The sequence below is a fragment of the Xyrauchen texanus genome, chromosome 21, assembly GCF_025860055.1.
Source record: "Xyrauchen texanus isolate HMW12.3.18 chromosome 21, RBS_HiC_50CHRs, whole genome shotgun sequence".
Lineage (NCBI taxonomy): Eukaryota > Metazoa > Chordata > Actinopteri > Cypriniformes > Catostomidae > Xyrauchen > Xyrauchen texanus.
In genome coordinates, this window is record NC_068296.1 from 4,540,359 (window position 1) to 4,564,323 (window position 23,965).

Below are 23,965 nucleotides of genomic sequence, written 5' to 3' on the forward strand. Positions count from 1 at the left end.
TTCACGCCATTCTCCGCGGCATCCACACACAACTAACCACGTGCACCACTGAGAGCGAGAACCACATTATAGTGACCACGAGGAGGTTAACCCATGTGACTCTACCGTCACTATTTGGTAGCTTATGAGACCTGGCTGGAGTCACTCAGCACACCCTGGATACGAACTCGCGACTCCAGGGGTGGTAGTCAGCCTCAGTACTCACTGAGCTAACCAGGCCCCCAAAATGAACATTTTAGTTTTATTCTATAAGGTACTGACAACATTTCTCCCAAATTCCAAATATAAATATTTTCATTTAGAACATTTATTTGCAGGAAATTTTTAAACAACACAATACTAATGTTTTAACTTGGGAAGAGTTCAGAAATAAATGTTTGTTGGAATAACCCTCAATTTCAATCCCAGCTTTCATCTGTCTTGGCATGCTCTCTACCAGTCTTTCACATTGCTGTTGGGTGACTTTATGCCACTCCTGGCAAAAGAATTCAAGCAGCTCGGCTTTGTTTAATGGCTTGTAGCCATACATCTTCCTCTTGATCATATTCCTTAGGTTTTCAATGGGGTTCAGGTCTGGAGATTGGGCTGGCCATGACAGGGTCTTGATCCAGTGGTCCTCCATCCACACCTTGATTGACCTGGTTGTGTGGCATGGAGCATTGTCCTGCTGGAAAAAACAATCCTCAGAGTTGGGGAACATTGTCAGAGCAGAAAGTTTTTCTTTTTGTTTTTCTGTTTCAAAAGTGGCTTTTTCTTTGCAGTTCTTCCCATAAGTCCTCCTGAGTCTTCTCTTTACTGTTGTACATGAAACTGGTGTTGAGCGGGTAGAATTCAATGAAGCCGTCAGCGGAGGACATGTGAGGTGTCTATTTCTCACACTAGAGACTCTGATGTACTTATCCTCTTGTTTAGTTGCACATCTGGTCTTCCACATCTCTTTCTGTCCTTGTTAGAGTCAGTTGTCCATTGTCTTTGAAGACTGTAGTTACACCTTTGTATGAAATCTGCAGTTTTTTGGCAATTTCAAGCATTGTATAGCCTTCATTCCTCAAAACAATGATAGACTGATGAGTTTCTAGAGAAAGCTGTTTCGTTTTTAACATTTTTGACCTAATATTGACCTTAAGATATGCCAGTCTATTGCATAATGTGGCAACTCAAAAACAAACACAAAGACAATGTTAAGCTTCATTTAACAAACCAAATATCTTTCAACTGTGTTTGATATAATGGCAGGTGATTTTCTAGTGCCAAATTAGAAATTTAGCATGATTACTCAAGGATAAGATGTTGAAGTGATGCTGCTGTCTAGATTTGATCAAAAATGACTTTTTTCAAATAGAATGTCCTGACTATACTTTGTGATCAGTTGAATCCCACTTTGCTGCATTAAAGTACCAATTTCCTACCGAAACAGCAAAATCTGTCCATTATTCTAAACTTTTGGCCACCTAAAGTATATATTGTAATTATTTAAATATCCATCCATCCATCCATCCATCCATCCATCCATCGTCAACCGCTTATCCTGTGTACAGGGTCGCGGGGATTATTTAAATATAACTACTTATAATTATTTCATCATCATATATTGAATTATTGTTATTGGAGGGACCTTCTCAGCAAATATATATATATATATATATGCATTTAATTACGATTAATTAATTGGCACAACATGTAATTCATTATAATGAATTACTGTATATATACATATGTTAGTTGCTCAAGGACACAATGGTGGTGGCTGTGGGGATCGAACCAGAGACTTTCTGATTACCAGTTTACCAGTTATGTGCTTTAGACCACTAAACATCAGTCTCATGCCTGCTTTCGTCTCATCTTGTGGTACTAAATTAAGAATTTAAATGTGTGTACCTTAATGTTATACGTAGCTCCAGGTGTGAGGGTGTTCAGCAGGGTTTCTGGGATGTCCAGGCTCTTAGTGATCTCAGTGAAAGTAGGGTCAGAGAATGGACACATTTCTTTGTATCTGATGATGAATGAGTGAATGCTAGGGTCAAGGGGCATGGGCATCCGCCAGGACAACAGGATACCAGTCGAACCCACTCTCTCACCCTCAGGTTTAGAGGGGGGTGCTGGCACTGCAGATAAAGATAGAAAGTAAAAATAATAGTGTAAAGAGTTGAACTATGAGCATTTGTGAGATATGCAATATAGTACTCTGTATTATTAAACAGCTTGCTTTTTAAAAATAAAAAAAATCTCTAAATGAAATGTTTTTCTTTAGTAAGATTATTATATATATATATATATATATATATATATATATATATATATATATATATATATATATAAGTAAGATTATAAATACATAATCTGAAAATATATATATATTTTTTTTGCATTTTTTCCCCTCTTTTTGAATTTTTCTTTTCTCACTGGAATATTTTTTTTTGATTATTATTATTTTAAAATTTCAGAGAAAAACAATTCAGATATTTTTTTTTTATGGACATACGCTTAGGAAGGCACTAAGACACCTAAAATATTTTTTTTCATCTAGTGAATTTTTTTTCACCTTGTGGTTCAGGGTTTCCATAAAACTAACAGCAACAATGCTAAAAATTTCACATATGAAAAGATTTGAAAAGAGCAATTATGCTGCCAATATATGTTTATTCTTGCTGTAAGAATCAAAGCTGTTAAAGCAGCTTTGTTACATTTAGTATTGTCCTGGTCATTATTATAGTCAGGTTCATATTCAGAGGTCATTCACTGCATGATTGGCTTGATAACTGCTGTCTGTTGTTCTGGAGGTGTCAGCCATTTAGTAAAATGACAATATAAAGCCATGAAAAAGCGTGACCTGTTCATGCCAAACAACCAGCACCCAGGGAATCTGATACCAACCTATCAAAGCCTGCTAACTGGAATTAACATCAATTATGCAAACATAATATAAATGCAAACAATCATCTCAAATGGCAAATAAAGCATATATAGATTTATGCACTTTTGTCAGTGGTTACACCTTTACAAAAAAGTGTTGTAGTAAGTGGTGTCAGATGGTACATTGATGATATAATTATACCACAGTAATGAATAATGACCATAATATAATATACAGTGCTGGGTAGATTACGTCTGAATCGTAATCGGGGACTGATGCAATCTCGCAGATTACATTTGGAGGGTAATCTAATCTAAGTAATAACTTTTGGATTACTTCCAACCTAACTCTTTTATTTGATATCACTTGCATTTCAGTATGATTTCAGTTACCTAATTAACATGTAATCATGTAATCCATTAAAAAGTAACTGTAGTCTGATTATGAGTATTTTAAAATGTAATTTAATCCAATTGCAAGTACTTGATTTTCATAATCTGATTACATAATACTGATTACATGTAATTTGTTACTACCCAGCACTTATAATATACATATACAATATATGTCATATCTTCACGTAAAATACTTCATACTAAAATATAGTTTTTAGATTATTACCAATCAAATAAAATCAGAAGCAATAACTGGTATGACGATATATTTAATTTGGCATGGAATAAAATATACGAGATGATACACACAAAGACACGGTGGCATTTTTGCTTTTGCATTTTTAATTTTTGTCAATTTGGGTAAATGTAAATAGCATTAAAAAAAACATTTACGGCATTTTTTGTACATTATGCAATCCAGAAATATCTATTTTATATAGTTTTTTGCCAGTGGATAAAATATTACAGAACCCATGAGCATCACACCTAAATGGAAAGTTTCATTTACTCACCCTCACATTGTTCCAAACTGATATGCAGGGTTGGGAGGGTTACTTTTCAAATGAATTACACAACAGATTACAGAAGACATGCAGTAAAATATAATTTGTAACATATTATGTTAGAGTACTCAAGGTCAGTAACGTATTCTAAATACTTTGGATTACTTCTTCAGCACTGGTAGATTTGTTTTAACTTGTTTTGAAAATAAAAACTCTGTCAGTACAGTAAGACAAAAATACACATGTTAAAAATACATTCTCTTATGCAGTGTTGCTTCTAAAACAAGATGAAGCATATCGATCTTGTTTGAAGCACTTTAGATATTTTACTGAAAAATAATAATAATAATAATAATAATAATAATCTTACTAGAGAAAAAAAATTATGATCTAATGTGGATTTTCTTATCGTGTCAGGTAACGTGTGCATGTAAAAAAAGAAAAATAGAAGTAACATTTTAGCATAGCATAAAGCAAAATGTTCACATGACAATTTACACAAAGTTTATTTCTATTTCTTTAACTTCAAACGTACTTCTTTGTCTGCATGTATGAATGTAGCACATCATAAGAAAGTGTTTCACCACTGTTTAAATGCACTTTAGATTGCTACACCTATGGATAAATGTATTCCAACTGAATAGACTAAATATTAAATTAAACAAATGACAATAAAATGCAAAGTAATCTCTTTAGTAATCAAAATACTTTTGGAATGTAACTGTATTCTGATTACCAACTATTTATTATTAACTAGGAATACATTGGAATACAGTTACTAATATTTAGTATTTTAAATGCGTAATTCCGTTACATGTATTCCATTACTCCCCAAGCCTGTCGGTATGCATCTTTTTTTCCATTTAAATGAAAGTGAATGGTGACTGAGGCTAACATTCTTTCGAATGACCTTTTTTGTTCCACATAAGAAAGTAATTTGGGTTTGGAGCGACATGAGGGTAAGTAAATGATTACAGAATTTTTGGGATAAAGGTGCTGAAAGCAATTTTTCATGGAAAGGCATATAAAAGAACGTTCTTACAACATGGAAGATGAGATATCTCACGTTCTCGGTGACTGCTCTAGCCTCTGTAAACAGCAAAAAAAAATTGTCCATTGGCCGCAGTCTCTGATGCTTTCGTCCTGTCAATCGTTTTGTGCTTTCTCATAGTATTGTAGTTTCAGAGAATTATTGAGGCTTAATGGCATTTTCATGCCATGTTGTTCATAACAGTTGTCAGTAGAGGGTGAAATTTTGCTGCTGTTATTTATGTTTCGGCATAATTCCGGTCTCAGTAAAGCTCATTTGGTACCTTTGAAGTGGAGGGGCGTGGCTAATTAAACAGGTCAGTCTCATTGTCAGGATTGAATGTGTTTTTGTTCATGTCTTTTCATTTAAATTAGTTCCATGCCATGTTAGTCCCTGTTTCCTAGTCATGTGATCTTGTCATGTGTTTCCCACGTTCTTGTGTGTTGCCCTCATTGGTTGATTGTTTCATTAGGTTGTTAGCAGTCTTCTAGCAGAGTTCTAAGTGCTCATTGGTTTTAATTGTCATGTGTTATCCCTTGTCCAATTATTTAACCCTCATGTTTGCCATTGTCCATTGTCGAGTATTGTTAATGTAACGTTGTTTGGTAGTGAAGTCAAGTCAAGTTTATGTTTTTTTTGTTTAACATTTGAAAGCACTGTGAATAAACTATACTTGGGATCAGCGCACTACATCATCGTCTCTTCGTTTACCTTGTTGCCAGCCTACATTACACTAGTGCACAGTAGAATGGCTAAAATCGCTAACAGCACCTTTAACTATCTGGAATATAAAAATAAATCAACAGATGAAAGCATACATTTTAATTAAAAGAGGATAGTGGTTTACAAATGACCACACACACTTACGAGACTCATAAGTGGTGACGAGTATTCGGCTGACAGGTGAACTGAACCCCGAAGAGGCGGCCGCATTGACCGTGACGGTGAATGATGTACCGGGGGTTACACTGGACACTTGAGCCTATGACATATAAACATACACACAGGAATGATGGGGACTTTACATCAAGAATAAACATATATTGGCAGCATAATTGCTCTTTTCAAATCTTTTAATATGTGACATTTTTGACAGTGCAGCAATGCAACTGAGGTTCAGAGTTATTCTTTGTATTATAGTATGTATTTTAATGTCATTTATTGTATTGAATGGTAAAGTATATCTTTTTTTTTTATATATATTTGATGGTAATGCTATCTCACACAAACTTGCTGAGTCATGTCTAAAGCTTAACATTCAATGTATATAAACTAAAACTCTTCCTTCTCAAAGAACAAAATAAATTGTGAATAAATCACAATGTTTGATTGATCATAATATTAAATCCTGACTGAAGACAATGACTTGTATTCACCAAACCTGGCTGAATATTTTCCCAAAATCAAACTGCCCTCAAAAACACAATGTATCATCAATACTGTATCATCAATAATGCATGAAACTAATCAGACACCTCCTCATACACACACACTTTTTACATGTACGAAAAATCTGGAAATTGGTCAGGATGGACAGAATTACATATTAACATCAAAACAATGAAAATTAGATTTGATCTTTCAGTGTAAATGCACAATTTAAGTGTAGAAACTGTTGTGCATCAAGTCATTGAAGAGTCATCACATTTCAATTAACAATCTTTCTCTCTCACTTTATAGACTTTAAATCCAATGGCCACGGAAACGTTTTCTCTTTTGTCACATGTTGACTGACACAAGGATTGTTGAGTAATGCAACAGCAGTGGGCTAGATTACCTGGGTGATGTCACACCATTTGTTCCAGAAAGAGAATAGTCTCGTCAGGTCTGAAGTTAAAATAGCCGACAACACCACCAAACAAGATAACACGGAAATATATAATCCATCTTCACAAGGATACCACAGGGTGAACATCACAATGAAATTGAAGAAATGAAAGTCTCGTGTCACCCTGACACCCCCCATTCCATTGAGACAATTCACCACATCAAAATCTCATTCTCATTACTGTAATAAAGTATTGAAAATCAAATCTATCTGTACAAATGTGATATTAGAATTTTAATAATATTTTTTTTAAATTGCATAATTAAAAATTATATGCACACATAAACGCACATATACACACACACACTCTCATATATACGAGAGATGTTCAGTGAGTGCTGATATCTCACACCATCAGCACTTTGACGCATCACTCTTTCTATCACTCCGCTTGTGTTTGTGGCTTTCTAAACTAAAGTGTAAGAGCAGTGCATATGCGTTAAGAGATATATGTATGTCTTTTCATTTTCCCCTGTGACATTAAAGATTTTAGCCAGCAGGTGGCAACAAAATAATACTTTTAACTGTTATGAGCCAGTAAAGTTCGACGTGAATTGAGGCAGCGCACGTCAGTCAGCAATGGTTTCTTTGTCTCTCACTCCATGATCGCTTAAATTACTACCACAACAAATACAGTTAAACTAACAACGTCAGCATTAAGGCTTATCACAGCTACGAGTCACAACAGACGGTAAAAACAAAAACATATTCATGGCGTGTAGCCAATACCGGAGTTTCCACGTTGTGAGGAAATCTATCAGCAAGCTGACTAACACACTACAGCATCTCTGTTTGGGAGTTGCGACAGACGCAGGTAATCGCACATGCTCAGTCTCTCTCTCTCTCTGCACAGCACAGACAGTTATTCATTAATTCGCATTGGCGCCACCTTCAGCTATATGCACTTTATGTTATGCTTTCTCTTATTCAATGCATTGTTTACTGCCCTTTCATTCAACACTGTAGGTTAATTCAAAGTCACACCCGCTACCATAAATGGCCAAGGTAAGCATGCTTACCAAAATGAGTAAGACAACCAGAAGCTCCTTCCTCCAGTCACGCTATCTGATAGGCTAGATTTTAGTTTTGCAACAACGCGTTCAAGTTCACATACCTAATGCGTTATTAAGCGCTTAAATGGAAATCTGCAGTGTAAGCATCGATTTGCCGTCAAGTTAATTTCAATTAAAATTCGATAAAGAGAGGCTTTCAGAACTTTTACAATAAAGTGACAGAGATGTTCATTCGCAATGTAAAGATAAGTTAATATAGTTATTAAAAATCTGTATTATTAACACTAGGTCATTGTTATTTGTTTGTATGAGGTTATGAAATATTGATCTGGCAATCATGTCCTTCTTGTGTTATGTCTGTTTTATAGTTCTAACATAGAGGCACAGTTTATGTTTAAAAACATATATTAATGGAGGCCTTGTGCATTCAGGTTAAGATTGTTGTCTTTGGTGGTCAGATTAGTTCATTGCTGCTGTCCATTCCAGTGGTTCTGAACTGTGGGAAGAGTAATGGGTGAGGCCTACAATGTTGAAACTTGTAACAGGCAATCTTTACTTTTTCTTTGTCAAAACAAGCTCTTCTGGCACTATGGTTCATTGAATGATTTAATGGTCATGAACATGCTCGGCTCAATATTTTCTGTACTTTCATTTGTGTGATAAGGGCAATATTACTGTCCTGAATTTAAAACGATTTGGTCATGAAGTGTGCCACTGTGACATAATTGTTTCCGTTGACTGGTGGGTTCTAAGGCAAACATTTATGTCAATAACATTGACATTACACTCACTCGTTTAATGTGTTTTGGGCACAGCGTTTAATAATGTGTATTCAAAATCTTTGATGCTTGCCCAGTCTCAAAGGCCACAGCACATGCCTGATATACACAGTATATACTATATATATCCATCCATCCACCCATCGTCAACCGCTTATCCTGTGTACAGGGTCGCGGGGGGCTGGAGCCTATCCCAGCTAACATTGGGCGAAAGGCGGGGGACACCCTGGACAGGTCGCCAGTCCATCGCAGGGTACAATATATATATTAATGCAATTTTTTTTAATAATTTTTTTTTATTAAACTTTTAAAATATTGAAAAAAATTTTGATTTTAAAAATACATATATTATATTTATATAAAAAAACTGCAATAATATTTGTTCAGCATTACAGTAGACTCATACATAACATTTAATATAATTATATAGCATAATATAATTAAGTATAATTCTATTATAATTCTATTAGACAAATGGATTATATAATAAAAAGTACATGTTTGTTTTTTCTTTTGCGACAGACAAAATGATGAAAGATGATTCTCATAAAATTCAGAGAAAGCCTTTTGATGGACATGAACGACAAAGAAACATTTTTTGTCAATCCAGGATAATAGATGCTATTAATAGATAATGCTAAAGTATGTTTAGTAACGGATGCTTTACAAATTTCTCTAAAATGGCAATTCTTCAAACAAAAATGAGAAGGGTCGATACACAGAATGATATTTGTCACACACACAACTCTTTGTTTGGGTGCCAGTTTTGTCCTATTTCTTCCTTCTAAAAAAATTCAAGCCAGTTGCTGAATTCCTCTGAGGTCGTGCGGCGTCACACCAGCAGCACAGTTTGTGTGTGTGTGTGTGTGTGTGTGTGTGTGTGAGTGTTTGAAAGGTCAGCAAAAGTTTATTTGACGAAATCTATCTTAAGGATTCAATACAGCATATAGTGCACACTTGTTTAAAGCATGGCGTGTACTGCAAAACTCATGCAATGTAAAACATTGCTTACCTGAATTCTACCGATGCCCGCATACAAGATAACCAGTAGCGCCAGACAGGATGGCATGATGCCCCTCACTAAGAAAGAAATGCTGAATGGATAACCAGGTAACTAATGGATAGTTTGTAAGTGATCAGTGACAAACTAGTCCTTCTACTGTAGCTATCAGTAGTATGATTAATGGCCTTCTCTCTCTCTTTTACTCTGTCCCCTGCTCTCTTACCTTTCCCACTCCGCCCAGCTGACACAGATACACCTCTACCTGACACCTGGCATACGGCTGCAGGTGAGTGACTCAGGGTTTGCACCTGGATGTAGTTGTCCGGTGTGCTAATGATGCTGATATTGCCCTGGTCAGGGAACAGTTGGAGCTGGTAGTTCTTGTCACATCGAGGTGAAATCAACCAGCATAGTGAAAAAGCACGAGGTGACACGCTTATAACATGCAGGCCCTCAGGACTGGCAGGGACTGAAACACAGCAAAATAAGCAAATGCAAGCACATATATAAAGGCACAAGCTCAACGCTGTAATACTATTCAGGTTCATTTGATTCAATCTGTTCGAAATCAGTCTGGTTCAGTTTGGTTCCATTTTATTCAATCATTTCAGTAAATTTGGCTCATTTAAATTCCACTTAATTTAATTTAGTTCAGTTTTATTCAATTCAATCCAATTTGGTACAATCAATTCAGTTTGATCCGGTTCAGTTCAATGAGTTCATCCATCCATACCTCCATCTTCAACCGCTTATCCGAAGTCGGGTCGCGGGGGCAGCTGCTCCAGCAGGGGGCCCCAAACTTCCCTATCCCGAGCCACATTAACCAACTCTGACTGGGGGACCCCGAGGCGTTCCCAGGCCAGTGTGGAGATGTAATCTCTCCACCTAGTCCTGGGTCTTCCCCGAGGTCTCCTCCCAGCTGGACGTGCCTGAAACACCTCCCTAGGGAGGCGGCCAGGGGGCATCCTTACCAGATGCCCAAACCACCTCAACTGACTCCTTTCGACGCAAAGGAGCAGCGGCTCTACTCCGAGCTCCTCACGGATGACTGAGCTCCTCACCCTATCTCTAAGGGAGAAGCCCGCCACCCTTCTGAGGAAGCCCATTTCGGCCGCTTGTACTGCGCGACCTAGTTCTTTCGGTCATGACCCAACCTTCATGACCATAGGTGAGGGTAGGAACAAAAATTGACCGGTAGATCGAAGTGCTTTGCCTTTCGGCTCAGCTCTCTTTTCGTGACAACGGTGCGATAGAGCGAGTGCAATACCGCCCCGCTGCCCCGATTCTCCGGCCAACCTCCCGCTCCATTGTCCCTCACTCGTGAACAAGACCCCGAGGTACTTGAACTCCTTCACTTGGGGCAAAACCTCATTCCCTACCTGGAGTACGCACTCCATCGGTTTCCTGCTGAGAACCATGGCCTCAGATTTAGAGGTGCTAATCCTCATCCCAGCTGCTTCACACTCGACTGCCAGCTGATCCAGTGAGAGCTGAAGGTCACGGACCGATGATGACATGAAGACAACATCATCTGCAAAAAGCAGCGATGAGATCCCCAGCCCACCGAACCAAGCACACCTTCCCCACCCGACTACGCCTCGATATCCTGTCCATGAATATCACAAACAGGATTGGTGACAAAGCGCAGCCTTGGCGGAGACCAACCCCCACATGGAATGAACTCGACTTCGTGCGAGGACCCGAAACAGCTCTCGCTTTGGACGTACAGGGATTGGATCGCCCTAAGAAGGGATCCCCCACCCCGTACTCCCGCAGCACCTCCCACAGTATCTCCCGGGGGACCCGGTCATACGCCTTCTCCAGATCCACAAAACACATGTAGACCGGATGGGCATACTCCCATGCCCCCTCCAGGATCCTTGCGAGAGTAAAGATCTGGTCCGTCGTTCCACGGCCAGGACGAAAACCGCATTGTTCAATGAGTTCAATTCAATGCAATTCAATTCCATTTTTTTCCCACCTCAATTTGATACTGTTCAGTTTGATTTGGTTCAATTTGGTACAATTCAATTTCATAACATTACATTAATGTAATGAGTTTGTTTGGTTCAATTCAATTACATTAAATTCATCTCAGTTCAAAGTAATTCAATTCAGTTTGGTTCAACTCAATTTGGTACAATTCATTTAATTTAGTTTGGGTCAGTTTGGATAGTTAGGTTGGTTTAATCCAGTGCAAGTAATTCAGTTGGTTTGAATTCGAATGGGTACGATTCAATTTAGTTCGATTTTATTCAGTTTGATACAATTCCATCAAATTCCATTCAGATTGGTTTTGTTTGAAGTTAATTTGGTACAATGCAATTAAATTAGGAATTTTTTTAATTAAATTATATTCAATTAATTTCAGTTCAGTTATTTTGGTTAAATTCAATGTAATTAAATTAATTTTGGTTCAACTCAATTTGAATTCAATTCAGTTCAGTTTGGTACAATTCATTTAATTACATTTCATTTAGTTTTGTTCAGTTTGGAGTTAGTTTGGTTCAATTCAGTTGTGGAGTGGTGGTGGCATAGTGGACTAAAGCATATAACTGGTAATCAGAAGGTTGCTGGTTCGAACCCCACAGCCACCACCATTGTGTCCTTGAGCAAGGCACTTAACTCCAGGTTGCTCCGGGGGGATTGTCCCTGTAATAAGGGCTCTGTAAGTTGCTTTGGATAAAAGCGTCTGCCAAATGATGAAATGATAATTAATTCAATGCAATTAATTCAGTTCAATTCAATTTGGTGCAATTTAATTCAGTTCGATTTGCTTCAGTTTGCTACAGTTCTTTTAAATTACATTCAATTCAGTTTGGTTCAATTTGGAGTAAGTTTGATTCAATTCAATCCAATTCAATTTGAAATTTGTTACAATTCAATTACATTCAGTTAATTTCAGTTGAGTTAGTTTAGTCTAATTCAATGCAGTCCAATTCAGTTTGCTACAATTCTTTTAAATTGCAGTCAATTCAGTTTGGTTCAGTTTGGAGTAAGTTTGATTCAATTCAGTCCAATTCAGTTTGGGATTTGTTGCAATTCAGTTACATTCAATGTTAGGTTAAATTTAAGCTGGCATAATTCAATTCAGTTTAATTAAGTTTAGGATGGTACGATCCAATTCAATCACATTCAGTTTATTTTGGTTGAGTTTGTAAAGTTCAGTTCAATTTGGTTCAATATGGTGTGGTTTAATTCTATTAAATTCAGTTCAGTTGGTTACAGTTGGGTTCAATTAAATGAATCAATTAAATTTAATTGGGTTATGTTCAGTGTGGTTTTGTTCGGTTAAGTTCAATTAGATTCAACTCGTTTTAGTTTTAATGAAGCTTGAATAGATCATAGAAATTGTTCTAAAAAAATCTTTACAGAGAATGTTGCCTTTTATTGTTCAAAGTGCATTGTGGGTAACAGTCTAACCTGTATGTATGGTGATTATGGCGGCGGTGCCACTGAGTGTGTTTCTGTAGCGTGGTACAGTGGTGTTGTAGGAGCAGCTGTCCTGCAGAACACTAAGAGTGACTTCCTGCAGGTGCGGATTCTCACCTAACATCCAACAGTGAGAACTATTTCTGACGGTCACTCTGTAGAAGTCAAACCCACCAATGGCTGCCGCCTATGCCACTGTAGCGGATGTGACATTGGCATGAGATAGAGAGAGGAATCATACACCTGAAAACAAACATGACAATGATCTTCCTAGTTTATATTGGTTTAATGTAACTGTAACTCTTATGTTACTGCAATTTAATGCCTTGTTACAACATTGTGGCACCACTCAACTGTCTCTCCATTACAAAATGTATTGTGGTAATACCATGGTACTTTAATACACAGTGTACTATAGTTCTGTATGATTACTAATTCTAATGAGCCATCAATAACCCTTTCCTTCAAAAATAATTGGTGTGAATTCTAGAACTAATTTCACTCCAGAAGATTGCAGTAAACCTTTTCTGGTCTGGCTGAAATCGGACCCCAGAAAGCACTGGATCTCAAAGCTGCAATCACTTCCTGGGGTCAGGTCATGAATCATGATGCTGTTGCTATGGAGATCATCCTGGTGTTGAAGTTCACCTGCATGGCCATATCGGAACTACGGGGTGAAAGATAACAATAAAAAAGCAATTAAAAGATAAAAAAATATATATTATGAGGTAAAATAATGACAAATAAAGCAATAGAAAGACGGCCAGAACGTCATATCTTGACAAAAACATAAAATGTAGCAATAATGGGTGCTTGGTTTCCCATTAAATAATATATTGACAGATTCAGTACAAAAAAAGGAGCTTATACTTAGTCGCATTGGATGAAAGTACTATTGTATGTACTACTAAGTCACATTAGATGATAAGCATCCTCTTAAAGGGATAGCCTACCCCAAATAGTGCCATCATTTCTTCACTCTCATGTCGTTCCAAACCACTATGACTTCCTTTCTTCCATGGAACACAAAAGGAGATGTTGGGCAAAATGTTTAGTCTCAGTCGCCATTTTCTTTCATTGCATCTTTTTTCAATACAATGAAAGTGAATGGTGACTGAGACTAACATTCTGCTTAACATCTCCTTTTGTGTTCCACTGAAGAAAAAAAGGTAATACGGGTTTGGAATAACATGATGGCAGAATATTCATTTTTGACAAAACTCTCTGTGTCTCTCTCTCTGTGTGAGATAATATGCTAAATTTGCGCTCACGTATTATGAGACAGGAAGAAACACGAGCATTCAAGGAATACAGGGTGTTGCTAGGTAATATTTCAGGAGAGACAGTCAGTATGAAAGTTTTAACAGGTGTGTCAGGAGTCCAACAGCAGTCTACTCATCCACTACACACACAAAATTCACACACTTACACAAACTGGTTATTACTTCTACATGACTGCGTCAACTTTCTTGCCAAAGCGATTGTAAAAACATGGAAAGGAAATCTAATTTCAAAATACACTGTCATATTCTCGATACTGATTGGATGATCAGTGTCACCTTACCCTGTACCCATCCACTCTGCCTGGAGGGCATGACCAAATTACATACATACTGTTCACTTCCTGTTCAATAAATGTGATGTCATAAGGAGCCTCTGGAACTGAGATATAAACAAAGACATGGAAGAAAAGGGCTTTTTTTTTTTTTTTTTACATATTCCGGAAAAAATTGTGTCCATGTAAAACTCACAACCACTATGCTAGGGTGTTGTGGGTGGTTGCCAGGGTGTTGTTAGGGTGTTCTGTGTACACATTCCCAGGCAACAGTTTTTCTAAGCAACACTGTGGCAGGGCGGAGGGCGCCCTATAAAGCGGAGATCCTTCCCATTTGTGATGATATTAAACATTTTATCAACAATAGTCGAAAATATATTTTTCAGATTATTTTATTTTTTTGGATGGCATATTTGTTCTGGACATCTAAGACACCTGGACATGCGTATAGCCCCGCCCTCTCATTTATCTTGTTATCTGTCTGATTATTAGTTGATTGTATTCACTTGCCCTCCTCATTATCTCCTTGTTTTCTTCCCTATTTAATCCCTTTGCGTTTTTTGTCTTGTGCCAGTTTGTTGTGGATGTTTCCCGTTCCTGTCCTGTCCGGTTTGTCTTATTCAAGCCCTGTTCCAGCCCAGACCGTCATCTGGGTTGTCGCCCTGGACTGTGTTTTACACCTTCGGGGCAGTTTTTATTTGTTTTTGTTATTTATTTATTTTTTATTAATAAAAGCCCCTATTGCAACTCTGCGTTTGAGTCCTGCCATTTCCTCCATAAAACCTGACAGTTACAGTAAGGCACTTACAATGGACGTGTATGGCGCCAGACCTTAATATTTAAATACACATAATTTCAAAAGTAGCCACAAGATGTAAACATCCTACATGTTAACATGATTTCAGAGTGATAGAATCACTTCCCAACCATATCTGTATAAAGTTATATCCAATAATACAACTGTGTTGTCATTACGTAACTCAGTAAACCTTGTAATCTGGTAAACGCTGTAACGATGGTAAATCCTGATTTTGTTTCACACACAAATCATGTTAACACGTATAATTGTGGGTGTACCATGGTGTGTATTTGAATGCTTATGGACTGGCCCTATTCACCTTCATTTCAAGTGTCTAATTACTGTAACTGCAATTTCTACTTATAATTTTTCGTAAACATCATTATGCCACAAATGCTGTAGTCGATTGAGCTTAACTAGGTTTTATCCCAAAACATTCCTTTAAATTAGGTAGCTAGTTTTTAATAAGACGGCATAACAACAGAGTACCTAAACGTATTAACATTAACCAATAAGAACTTCCACAGCCTAGATGATGTCAGCTGGATAGGAAATGCATTTGAGAGGTGGAACAAGTTCTTACAAAAGATTACAAAGATCATTTTTTTCTCTCTTTAAGACCAGGAATGTGTATTAAGATAGTAAATAAGGTTTTGATTTCATGTTAACTTCATTTGATATTCCATCTTAGTCAGGCTCAAGCAGCATTGTTTATTTAACTCCAATGTCATTTTAATTCATTTAAAGGTGCACAATTTTTCTGTATCTTGGACTTACACTGACCCCTAGGGCATGGATGTGAGTGATCATGAATTCAAACACAGTATTTAGAAATGACTTTTCTTTTCTGTAGGAGTAAGACTTTTTTTCATGTGGAAAAAAAATAACTGAGAAAGTACATTTCTGACCTTTAAAGCAGATAAACACACTAGCTATTTCCTTAACTTAAAGAGGTTATCAAGAATTGAGCATTTCCAAGAATGATGCATTACCTGAAACAAGTGCAGGAGTTGCCAAAGCAAGGCTAAAACTTTATCCATGGAGCTCCGTCCCATAATCCCAGAGACCACAGGAGACAATTTATTGTTTTAATAAAACATATAATAATTTTAACTATACTAGTACTGTACTAAAAGACACCAAAAATGTTTGGTCAGTTCAACTTCTTTTGGTCATGAGAGCACTTTGTGGCATCTTAGAGAAAAATTTTATTTAAAAAAAATAAATAACCTACATTCCCCGAGGGCACGCCTCCCTTGCCACTGCAGATGCCCATGCCAGCATTATTTAACATAACATTAACATAACTCAACAGGATAGACGTGGAGTCAAGAGCATGCTGATCTAGTTAATAAAAGCTGCTGAAATTAGTTCAGGTGACCTTTTTATGCCCAAATAGTTGCCAAAATAGAATAATTGCCTTATCCATGCCGAGGTCAGCTGTTAGGACTTAGTGTAAATAGACACTGCAGTTTTACTTATTTTATTTTTATTGAATTGTATAGATCGGTGTTTCTTAACCTGGGGTCCCAAAGGGGTCGTGGGAAAACCTTTATTTTGAACAAGTGTAAAAAATACTTTCATCATGACTTGACATGACTTGATATCAACCAATTACTGCTTATTGCTAGACATCACCTGGGTCTAGTAATCAGGGGCGGAGCCAGGAGTTTTTCAAAAGGGTGGGCAGGCAGGGGCAAGCGATCAGTCTGTGGTGGCACAGAAATGTTCAGGCAGCATTTTTATATCATCGGACTGTGATCAGAATCAGAATCAGAATCAGAAAAAGCTTTATGGGGGTGGATACAATGACACCCGGGATGGAGAGGTTCGGCAACCTTGGTGTGCACACATGTTAAGTTTGTACATTTATACAGAGATGATTTCACCTCTAAAGAACTAAATTGTGCTAAAAGATGATCAAAAAAATGACTAAAACAGCAATTGCGAGTGTGGTGGCCAGACTTCGTTCCATGGTGGCCACGGCCACCCCTGGCCACCCCCTAGCTCCACCACTGCTAGTAATTCATATATTTGCTGTCATCTTAGTTGGTCAACAGATTAATCATGGAGTGATTTCTAACTGGTTATGATGTAAAAAGCATCCAACAGAAACAGTCAAAAGGAAAGAAAGTATGTGTGTATTCTATGTGTTTATAATCTTATGATAAACACAATAATATATATATACGTATAGATATATATAGTTATAGTCCAAGCCTCCGTTAGTAATTAAAAAATGTCACTTCTACTGTTTCTACTTATTGGATATACAAGGATGGATGTGTGTGTGTGAGTGAGTGAGAGAGAGAGAGTGAGAGAGTGAGAGAAAGCGAGTGTGCAATCACATGTTGTCACTCCCAAGCAGAGATGCTGTCAGCGCTCTGAAGATCAGCTTTCTCAGTGGAAAAATAGCATCCAAGCGGGGGTATTTCTCCCTATTTCGTGGTAGCCGGTGCGCAAGAGTCAATCACTATAGAAACCGCAATGTCCTCCGCAATTTTAAACAGCACCAATTGTGCTTTAGTAGTGTAGTAGTAATACAATTACTCCGAGTGCGTCCGAGTGCTGATGGTGTCAGACCATCAGTGCTCATGGAACATCTCTCGTCCAATCAGATTCAAGGATGGAACTAACTGTTATAGATAGATAGATAGATAGTTGTCCTAACTTTGTATATATGTAATGCTGGTTCTGTTTTAAAGTGTCATTTTATTCCAGAAAGCAACATAGGTGGCGCTCTAACACATTGTAGCTCTCACAGATGTGCTCGTCCATAGACATTCAGTCTAATTTTCCATTCAAGGACCACCCTCGATGTGTCATTGAATTTCTTAGCCTCTGTGTGGATTAGAAACTGTATCTAGGTGTCATTAGATAGCTGAGATCCTCCCCTTTGCGATGATATTAAATATTTTATCATCAATAGTCAAAAATATATTATTCTGATTGTATTATTTTTCATACTTTTCTTTCTGGATGGCACATTTGTTCTGGACATTTAAGATATAACATTGGATTATTTAGTGAAGCAAGCTCACAGATCTGTATACAATTGCTAATTTTCTTTAGAGAATTTCCTAAGGTAAAAGCAAATATAATGTTTTTAACTATTCAGGGCTTTCAGCAGCAGTTATTACATTTGTATTTGATGACTTACAGACATCATATTTCACTTTGTGATTCTTTTGAAAATCTTTTGAACTGTCATATTACAGCAACAAAATAAACTTTACAGTCACATTCCTGAGAGTGAGAGCTTTCATTTGATATATTATATATCTATTTATATGCTAAGTGAAGGACTTTTATTTTCATATAAACATTTCTACTCCATTACCTCTAGAGGGCGCTGATTTTCAACGTGAATGATTTGACGCCTTATTGTGTTATTTTAACTAACATAAATGCAGAAGTGATGTTATCTCTGAAAAGTTCATGTTCTAAGCTTTCAAATTATACCTCATATTTCCGACTAATGTACGAGACAATGAGGTTTTAAGCGGTGGGTCCATAGAGTTTAAGTTAATTGAGTGGTAAGTCACAAAATCGCTTTTTCAGAGTGGATGCAGCCAACTTTATTTGAATTTCTTTAAACAATTACAGTAACATGTAACTTCATGCAAGTTTAAGTGTGTTAGGAATGTTTTTAGGCTAATGCTATGCTGTTCTGTTGCTGCAGAAAGCATATTTGTTGAATTATTAGGTTTATTATGCAGAATATGCTTTTTTGAGACAGCCAGTGTCAACACAACTAGTGAGTGGATTGTAAACATGTCAAACAAGTGTGTAGGGATCTTTATATAAAAGTATTTCTCAAAGACCCACTTAAGACTGGCTTGTGATGTAAAAAATAGGAAATGTGTCTTTTGCTTAAATAAGCATTATGTTAAAAAAAGTAAATAAGCATTTTAAGATAACATTTATGGTATATTGATACTAATAATACTTCTCCAAATGTCTTGAAATCTTTTAACAAAGGCTACGTTTCTATAATCTAAGCAATACACAAATTTAACTGCAGTTTCTAGCGTTATCCTCTTTATAAAAGTTTGATTGACATTGACTTACAGATAAATTATAGAAATCAATGACAACAAATACAGCATTGGTGTTAGTAGTTTGCAGTGTTACAAAATATGCAGAATATACTGTACTGTAAATGCAGTCAAAGTCGGGCCTGTCAAACTAGTGCTCGATCTGAGATTGTAACTTAACACGTGTGGGCTTTGTTGTTGTTGTATTGCGGTGTAGTTTGATCAGTTCCACTGGCATGAGCAGTCTATTGGCTCCTGGTAGTAATAGTCCACCGTAGTGGTGTTTCGAGTGCAGTACAGCTGAATGATGCGGTTTTGAAGGCCATTTTCACGACAACACTTGCAGAAACGTGCATGACTGTTAATGTTGAAATTAAAGATGGTGGCAGATGGACATTTTCCATCACATGAGTACACAGTCACCTGAAGAGATAAAGACAGAGAGATGACATTAACAATAAACACTCTTAAAAATAATCATTCATAGAACCGAACACAATAGAAGAGACCAGTGTAGAATAGAATAGCATGACCTTACTCAGCCCGCCCCTTTCAGCGCTCTGCTCTTCCGGGATTTTGTCATCTAACTTCCTGTTTGTATTGAAGCTACTGAGAAGAGTCGATCAAAATGGAATATGAGTGGAAACACAAAAATGATTGGTAACACTTTCTATGAAGCCCATATTTATAATGCATTAGTAATGTCTCATAATACACCATATTATATGTTATAACTTCAGTTATAATACATTATAATACTTACCTATTCATAGTTATACTTCAGAGTATAATGCATTATAACACAAGCAACATCAAAGTTATGATGCATGATATACTGTATATTTGTAATATATAAATATTAGGTATGCTTTAAGTAAAGTGACAGAAGCAATGTCGTCTTATAAACATCTATAAGATCATTTAAAGTGGTTATAAGACATAAACATTACACATGTTGATCAGACATGTAGCCAATCTTCTTGGGTGTAAACACAAATAAATACATTAATTCATAATTAAATTAAACTGATTCTATACTGGACTCTATTCAATAAACTTGAATGTTTGTGCATCTTATTTGGAGACTTATTTTATTATTGTATTGTATTTACAAGTCTATGTTATGGCTGTTTATATGAAGATATTGCTTTTGTAACTTTACTTAAAGCAGGCAAATACCACTTATAATATGATTATAAAGCCAGTTTACACTATACAGCACTTTATGATTAACTTTATTCACTTCTGCTGCATTCAAATTGGATGTTGCTTGTGTTATAATGCATTATAATCTAAAGTAAACTATGAAGGTGATACTATAGGGGATGTCTTACTGTATATTGTATTATAACTGTAGTTATAATTATTTATGAGAAGTTATATCTTATTTTAAGGTGTATTATGAGACATTATTAATGCAGTTTAATGCCTTTACAATGCATTAAAAATATGGGGTTCATAGAAAGTGATGGAACCCCGTCCCGGTTTAACACTTAAAAAATCTGCTCACTTTAACAATAACGCAATGGGTTAAATGGCATGAGAAGACGGCCAGAGGTGTATTACAGAGATGTTTATAATTACTTATGCCATAATGAGGCATATCGGTACGTCCACAGAGTAAAGGAAGGATCTTGTGGCTTTATAAATGAAGGACCCTTGTTCTAAAATCTCCCCCTCTACTTCCAGTTTTTATGGCTTCCCCTGCAACTCTATAACCTGTAAATCCACTTCACTAGCTTATTACACTTTCACATCAACACCTTAGATATCTACTGTATAAAGCAACTGCTACACCTGAAGATCAATGTCAAAATTGTCAAGATTGCTGCGTGCTAGTTTCTCTGGCGCATCTCTGGCGCATAAGGTCAATAGAACTGCAAAGAATGAAAAAAAAAAAACAGCATGACATAGAATGGGACAGCATAAAGTAGAACAGAAAATGCCATGGAATAAAATATAACATATAATAAAACAAAACAGCATTGAATAGAACAGCATAGAATTGAAAAACAAAATAGAATGGCATAGAATAGAACAGCACATAAAACAGAACATCACAGAATAGAACAGAACAGCATTAAATAGAACAACCAAATAGAAAGTTGTAGAATATAACAGCATACAAAAGAACAGAATAGAACAGCGGAGAATAGAACTGCATAGAATGGAATAGAAAAGAGCAGCACTGAATAGAACAGAATAACACAGAATAGAACAGAGTAGCATTAAACAGAACAGGCCAGAATAGAATAGAACAGAACAGTGTAGAATAGAAAAACAGGATATAACAACATAGAACAGAGTAGAATAGAACAGTAGAATAGAAAAAATAGAACAGAAGAAAACAACATTGAATAGAAAAGTATAGAATTGAACAACATGGATAGATTAGAACAGCATGGGATAGAAAACAGAAAATAACAGTACAGAATAGAACAGCGTAGAATTGAACAACATAGAAAAGAACAGAATAGAACAGCATAAAACATAATAATAGAACACAATAGAACTGCGTAGAATTGAAAAACAGAATAGAACAGCATAATAGAACAGAATAGTACTGCGTAGAATTGAAAAACAGAATAGAACAGCATAATAGAACAGAATAGAACTGCGTAGAATTGAAAAACAGAATAGAACATAATAGAACAGAATAGAACTGCGTAGAATTGAACAACAGAATAGAACATAATAATAGAACAGAATAGAACTGTGTAGAATAGAAAAACAAAATAACAGCATAGAATTGAACAGTATAATAGAACAGAACAGAGCAGCACAGAATTGAACAGCATAGAATAGAACAGCATAAAACATCGTAATATACTATAATAGAATAGAACATCTTAAAAGAACAGAATAAAACAGCGTTGAACATAATAGAACTGCATAGAATAGAAAATCATATAATAGAACAGCATAACAGAACTGAATTGACAACAGCATAAAATAGAACAGAACAGCATAGAATAGAAAAGGATATAACAGAATAATAATAGAACAGCTCACAATAGAACAATGTGGAATAGAATACAACAGCATAGAATAGAACAACAGAATAGAACAGTGTAGAATAAAATAGCATAGAATTGAATAACACTAATAATTGTTGTGTTATGTTAATGTGAAACTCACAGGTGCGTTACTTCTGCAATCGTCTTTTCTGATGGTGGTCCTGATGGCGACTCTCTTACAGGTCTTACCATCCTCTTTACCTACACACACACACACACACACACACACACACACACACACACACACACACACACACACACACACACACACACACACACACACAGCAAAACAATGTGACTTATAAATAAACACAAGTATGCACACATTTACTAGGGTTTAAACATGAATTGACTTTTGCAACCCATTTTACTTTGTAATCAGTTTGACTTATTTCAATGTGATGAGTGAAATCGGATATTCAACCATAAAAAAAATTTAGGACACGATTTCATTTTATCCATTGGATAAGTGGCTTGTAAAAAGTGGGAATTCCATTCCAGTGACATCAGCCGGAAAGGAAAGTTTGCAAATGATATAAGATTTCAAATATCTAACTTAAATGGAATAAAGTGCACTGATGAATAGTGTAAAGTTACACAAGGAATGTGGATAATAAAAACTAAATAGTAAATTTGTGTTGAATTTTAAATGTTTTTCCATGGAATGTAGTCAGCTGAGCTCTGTATTAACAACTAAACCTGGTAGGGTTTAAACTTTGTAAACATGTCTGTAATAATGAGCCAAACATGCAAACACACACACACACACACACACACACACACACACACACACACACACACACACACACACACACACACACACACACACACACACACACAGACTTGGCTCAGTGACTATTATTGCTGCACCATGGGGGCTCCACTTGATTGACAAGTTAGTTACCATGGTGACGTTTGTCTCACATTGATCAAGCGGCACCATAGAGAACTGAACTTTTCACCCATATCTAATTAAATAGTGTGTATAGCAATACTTGATTTAAAAGCATTAAACTCTTTAGAGGGCAGTGACACAGTGATTCTGGTGGTGCAGGTCAAATGGAGGACAGGTTCTGAACAATTATAAGGGGCTTCAACAGGAAATAAATCAAGACTTCACAGCTGTGTGTCTGAGATGGTGGGAAGACCAGCTGGTGACTGTGTGTGGAATGAAGTGGCAGTGTTACAAGGATGGTTGTCAGTGATATAATAGTTCACCTAAAAATGAAAATTCAGTTATTATTTACACACCATCATGTCATTCTAAACTAGGGTTGCGATTATTAGAATTAACCGATTATTCAGCTTGTGCCCCGACTTAAAAGGTTGTATTAAACGTGCTTACTAACAATAAAGAGGACAAAATCATCTTAAAAATACCTCTAAATGACATTCACTGAATTAAAGGAAAAATACTTTTTATTACGTTTAATTCCGTAAAGAAATTCACTCCTCAATTTGGCATGCCCAATTTCCAATGAGCTCTAGGTCCTTGTGGTGCCGTAGTGACTCAATCCGGGTGGCGGAGGATGAATATCAGTTGTCTCCGTGTCTGAGACTGTCAATTCGTGCATCTTATCATGTGGCTTGTTGAGCGCATTACCACGGAGACCTAGAGCGTGTGGAGGCTTCACGCTATTCTCCGCGACATCCACGCACAATTCACCACGTGCCCCACCAAGAGCGAGAACCACATTATAGCGACCACGAGGAAGTTAAC

General features: G+C 36.6%; 2 protein-coding genes across 2 annotated transcripts in view; both read right to left on the minus strand.

Moving 5' to 3' along the window:
* The window catches only part of LOC127661271 (phosphatidylinositol phosphatase PTPRQ-like), a 68,765-nt gene extending 52,519 nt beyond the window's left edge, over positions 1-16,246 (minus strand). The window contains 6 exon segments of the mRNA XM_052151906.1: positions 1,879-2,105; positions 5,650-5,764; positions 9,714-9,874; positions 12,829-12,954; positions 13,360-13,504; positions 16,184-16,246. Coding sequence (XP_052007866.1) covers positions 1,879-2,105; positions 5,650-5,764; positions 9,714-9,874; positions 12,829-12,954; positions 13,360-13,504; positions 16,184-16,246 — 837 coding nt within the window.
* A 3,204-nt stretch (positions 16,247-19,450) lies between these two features.
* The window catches only part of otogl (otogelin-like), an 84,851-nt gene continuing 80,336 nt past the window's right edge, over positions 19,451-23,965 (minus strand). The window contains exons 55-56 of the mRNA XM_052151908.1: positions 22,367-22,446; positions 19,451-19,651 (exon numbers count right to left, since the gene is read on the minus strand). Of these exons, the coding sequence (XP_052007868.1) occupies positions 19,451-19,651; positions 22,367-22,446 (281 nt within the window). The remainder of the gene's footprint in view (positions 19,652-22,366; positions 22,447-23,965) is intronic.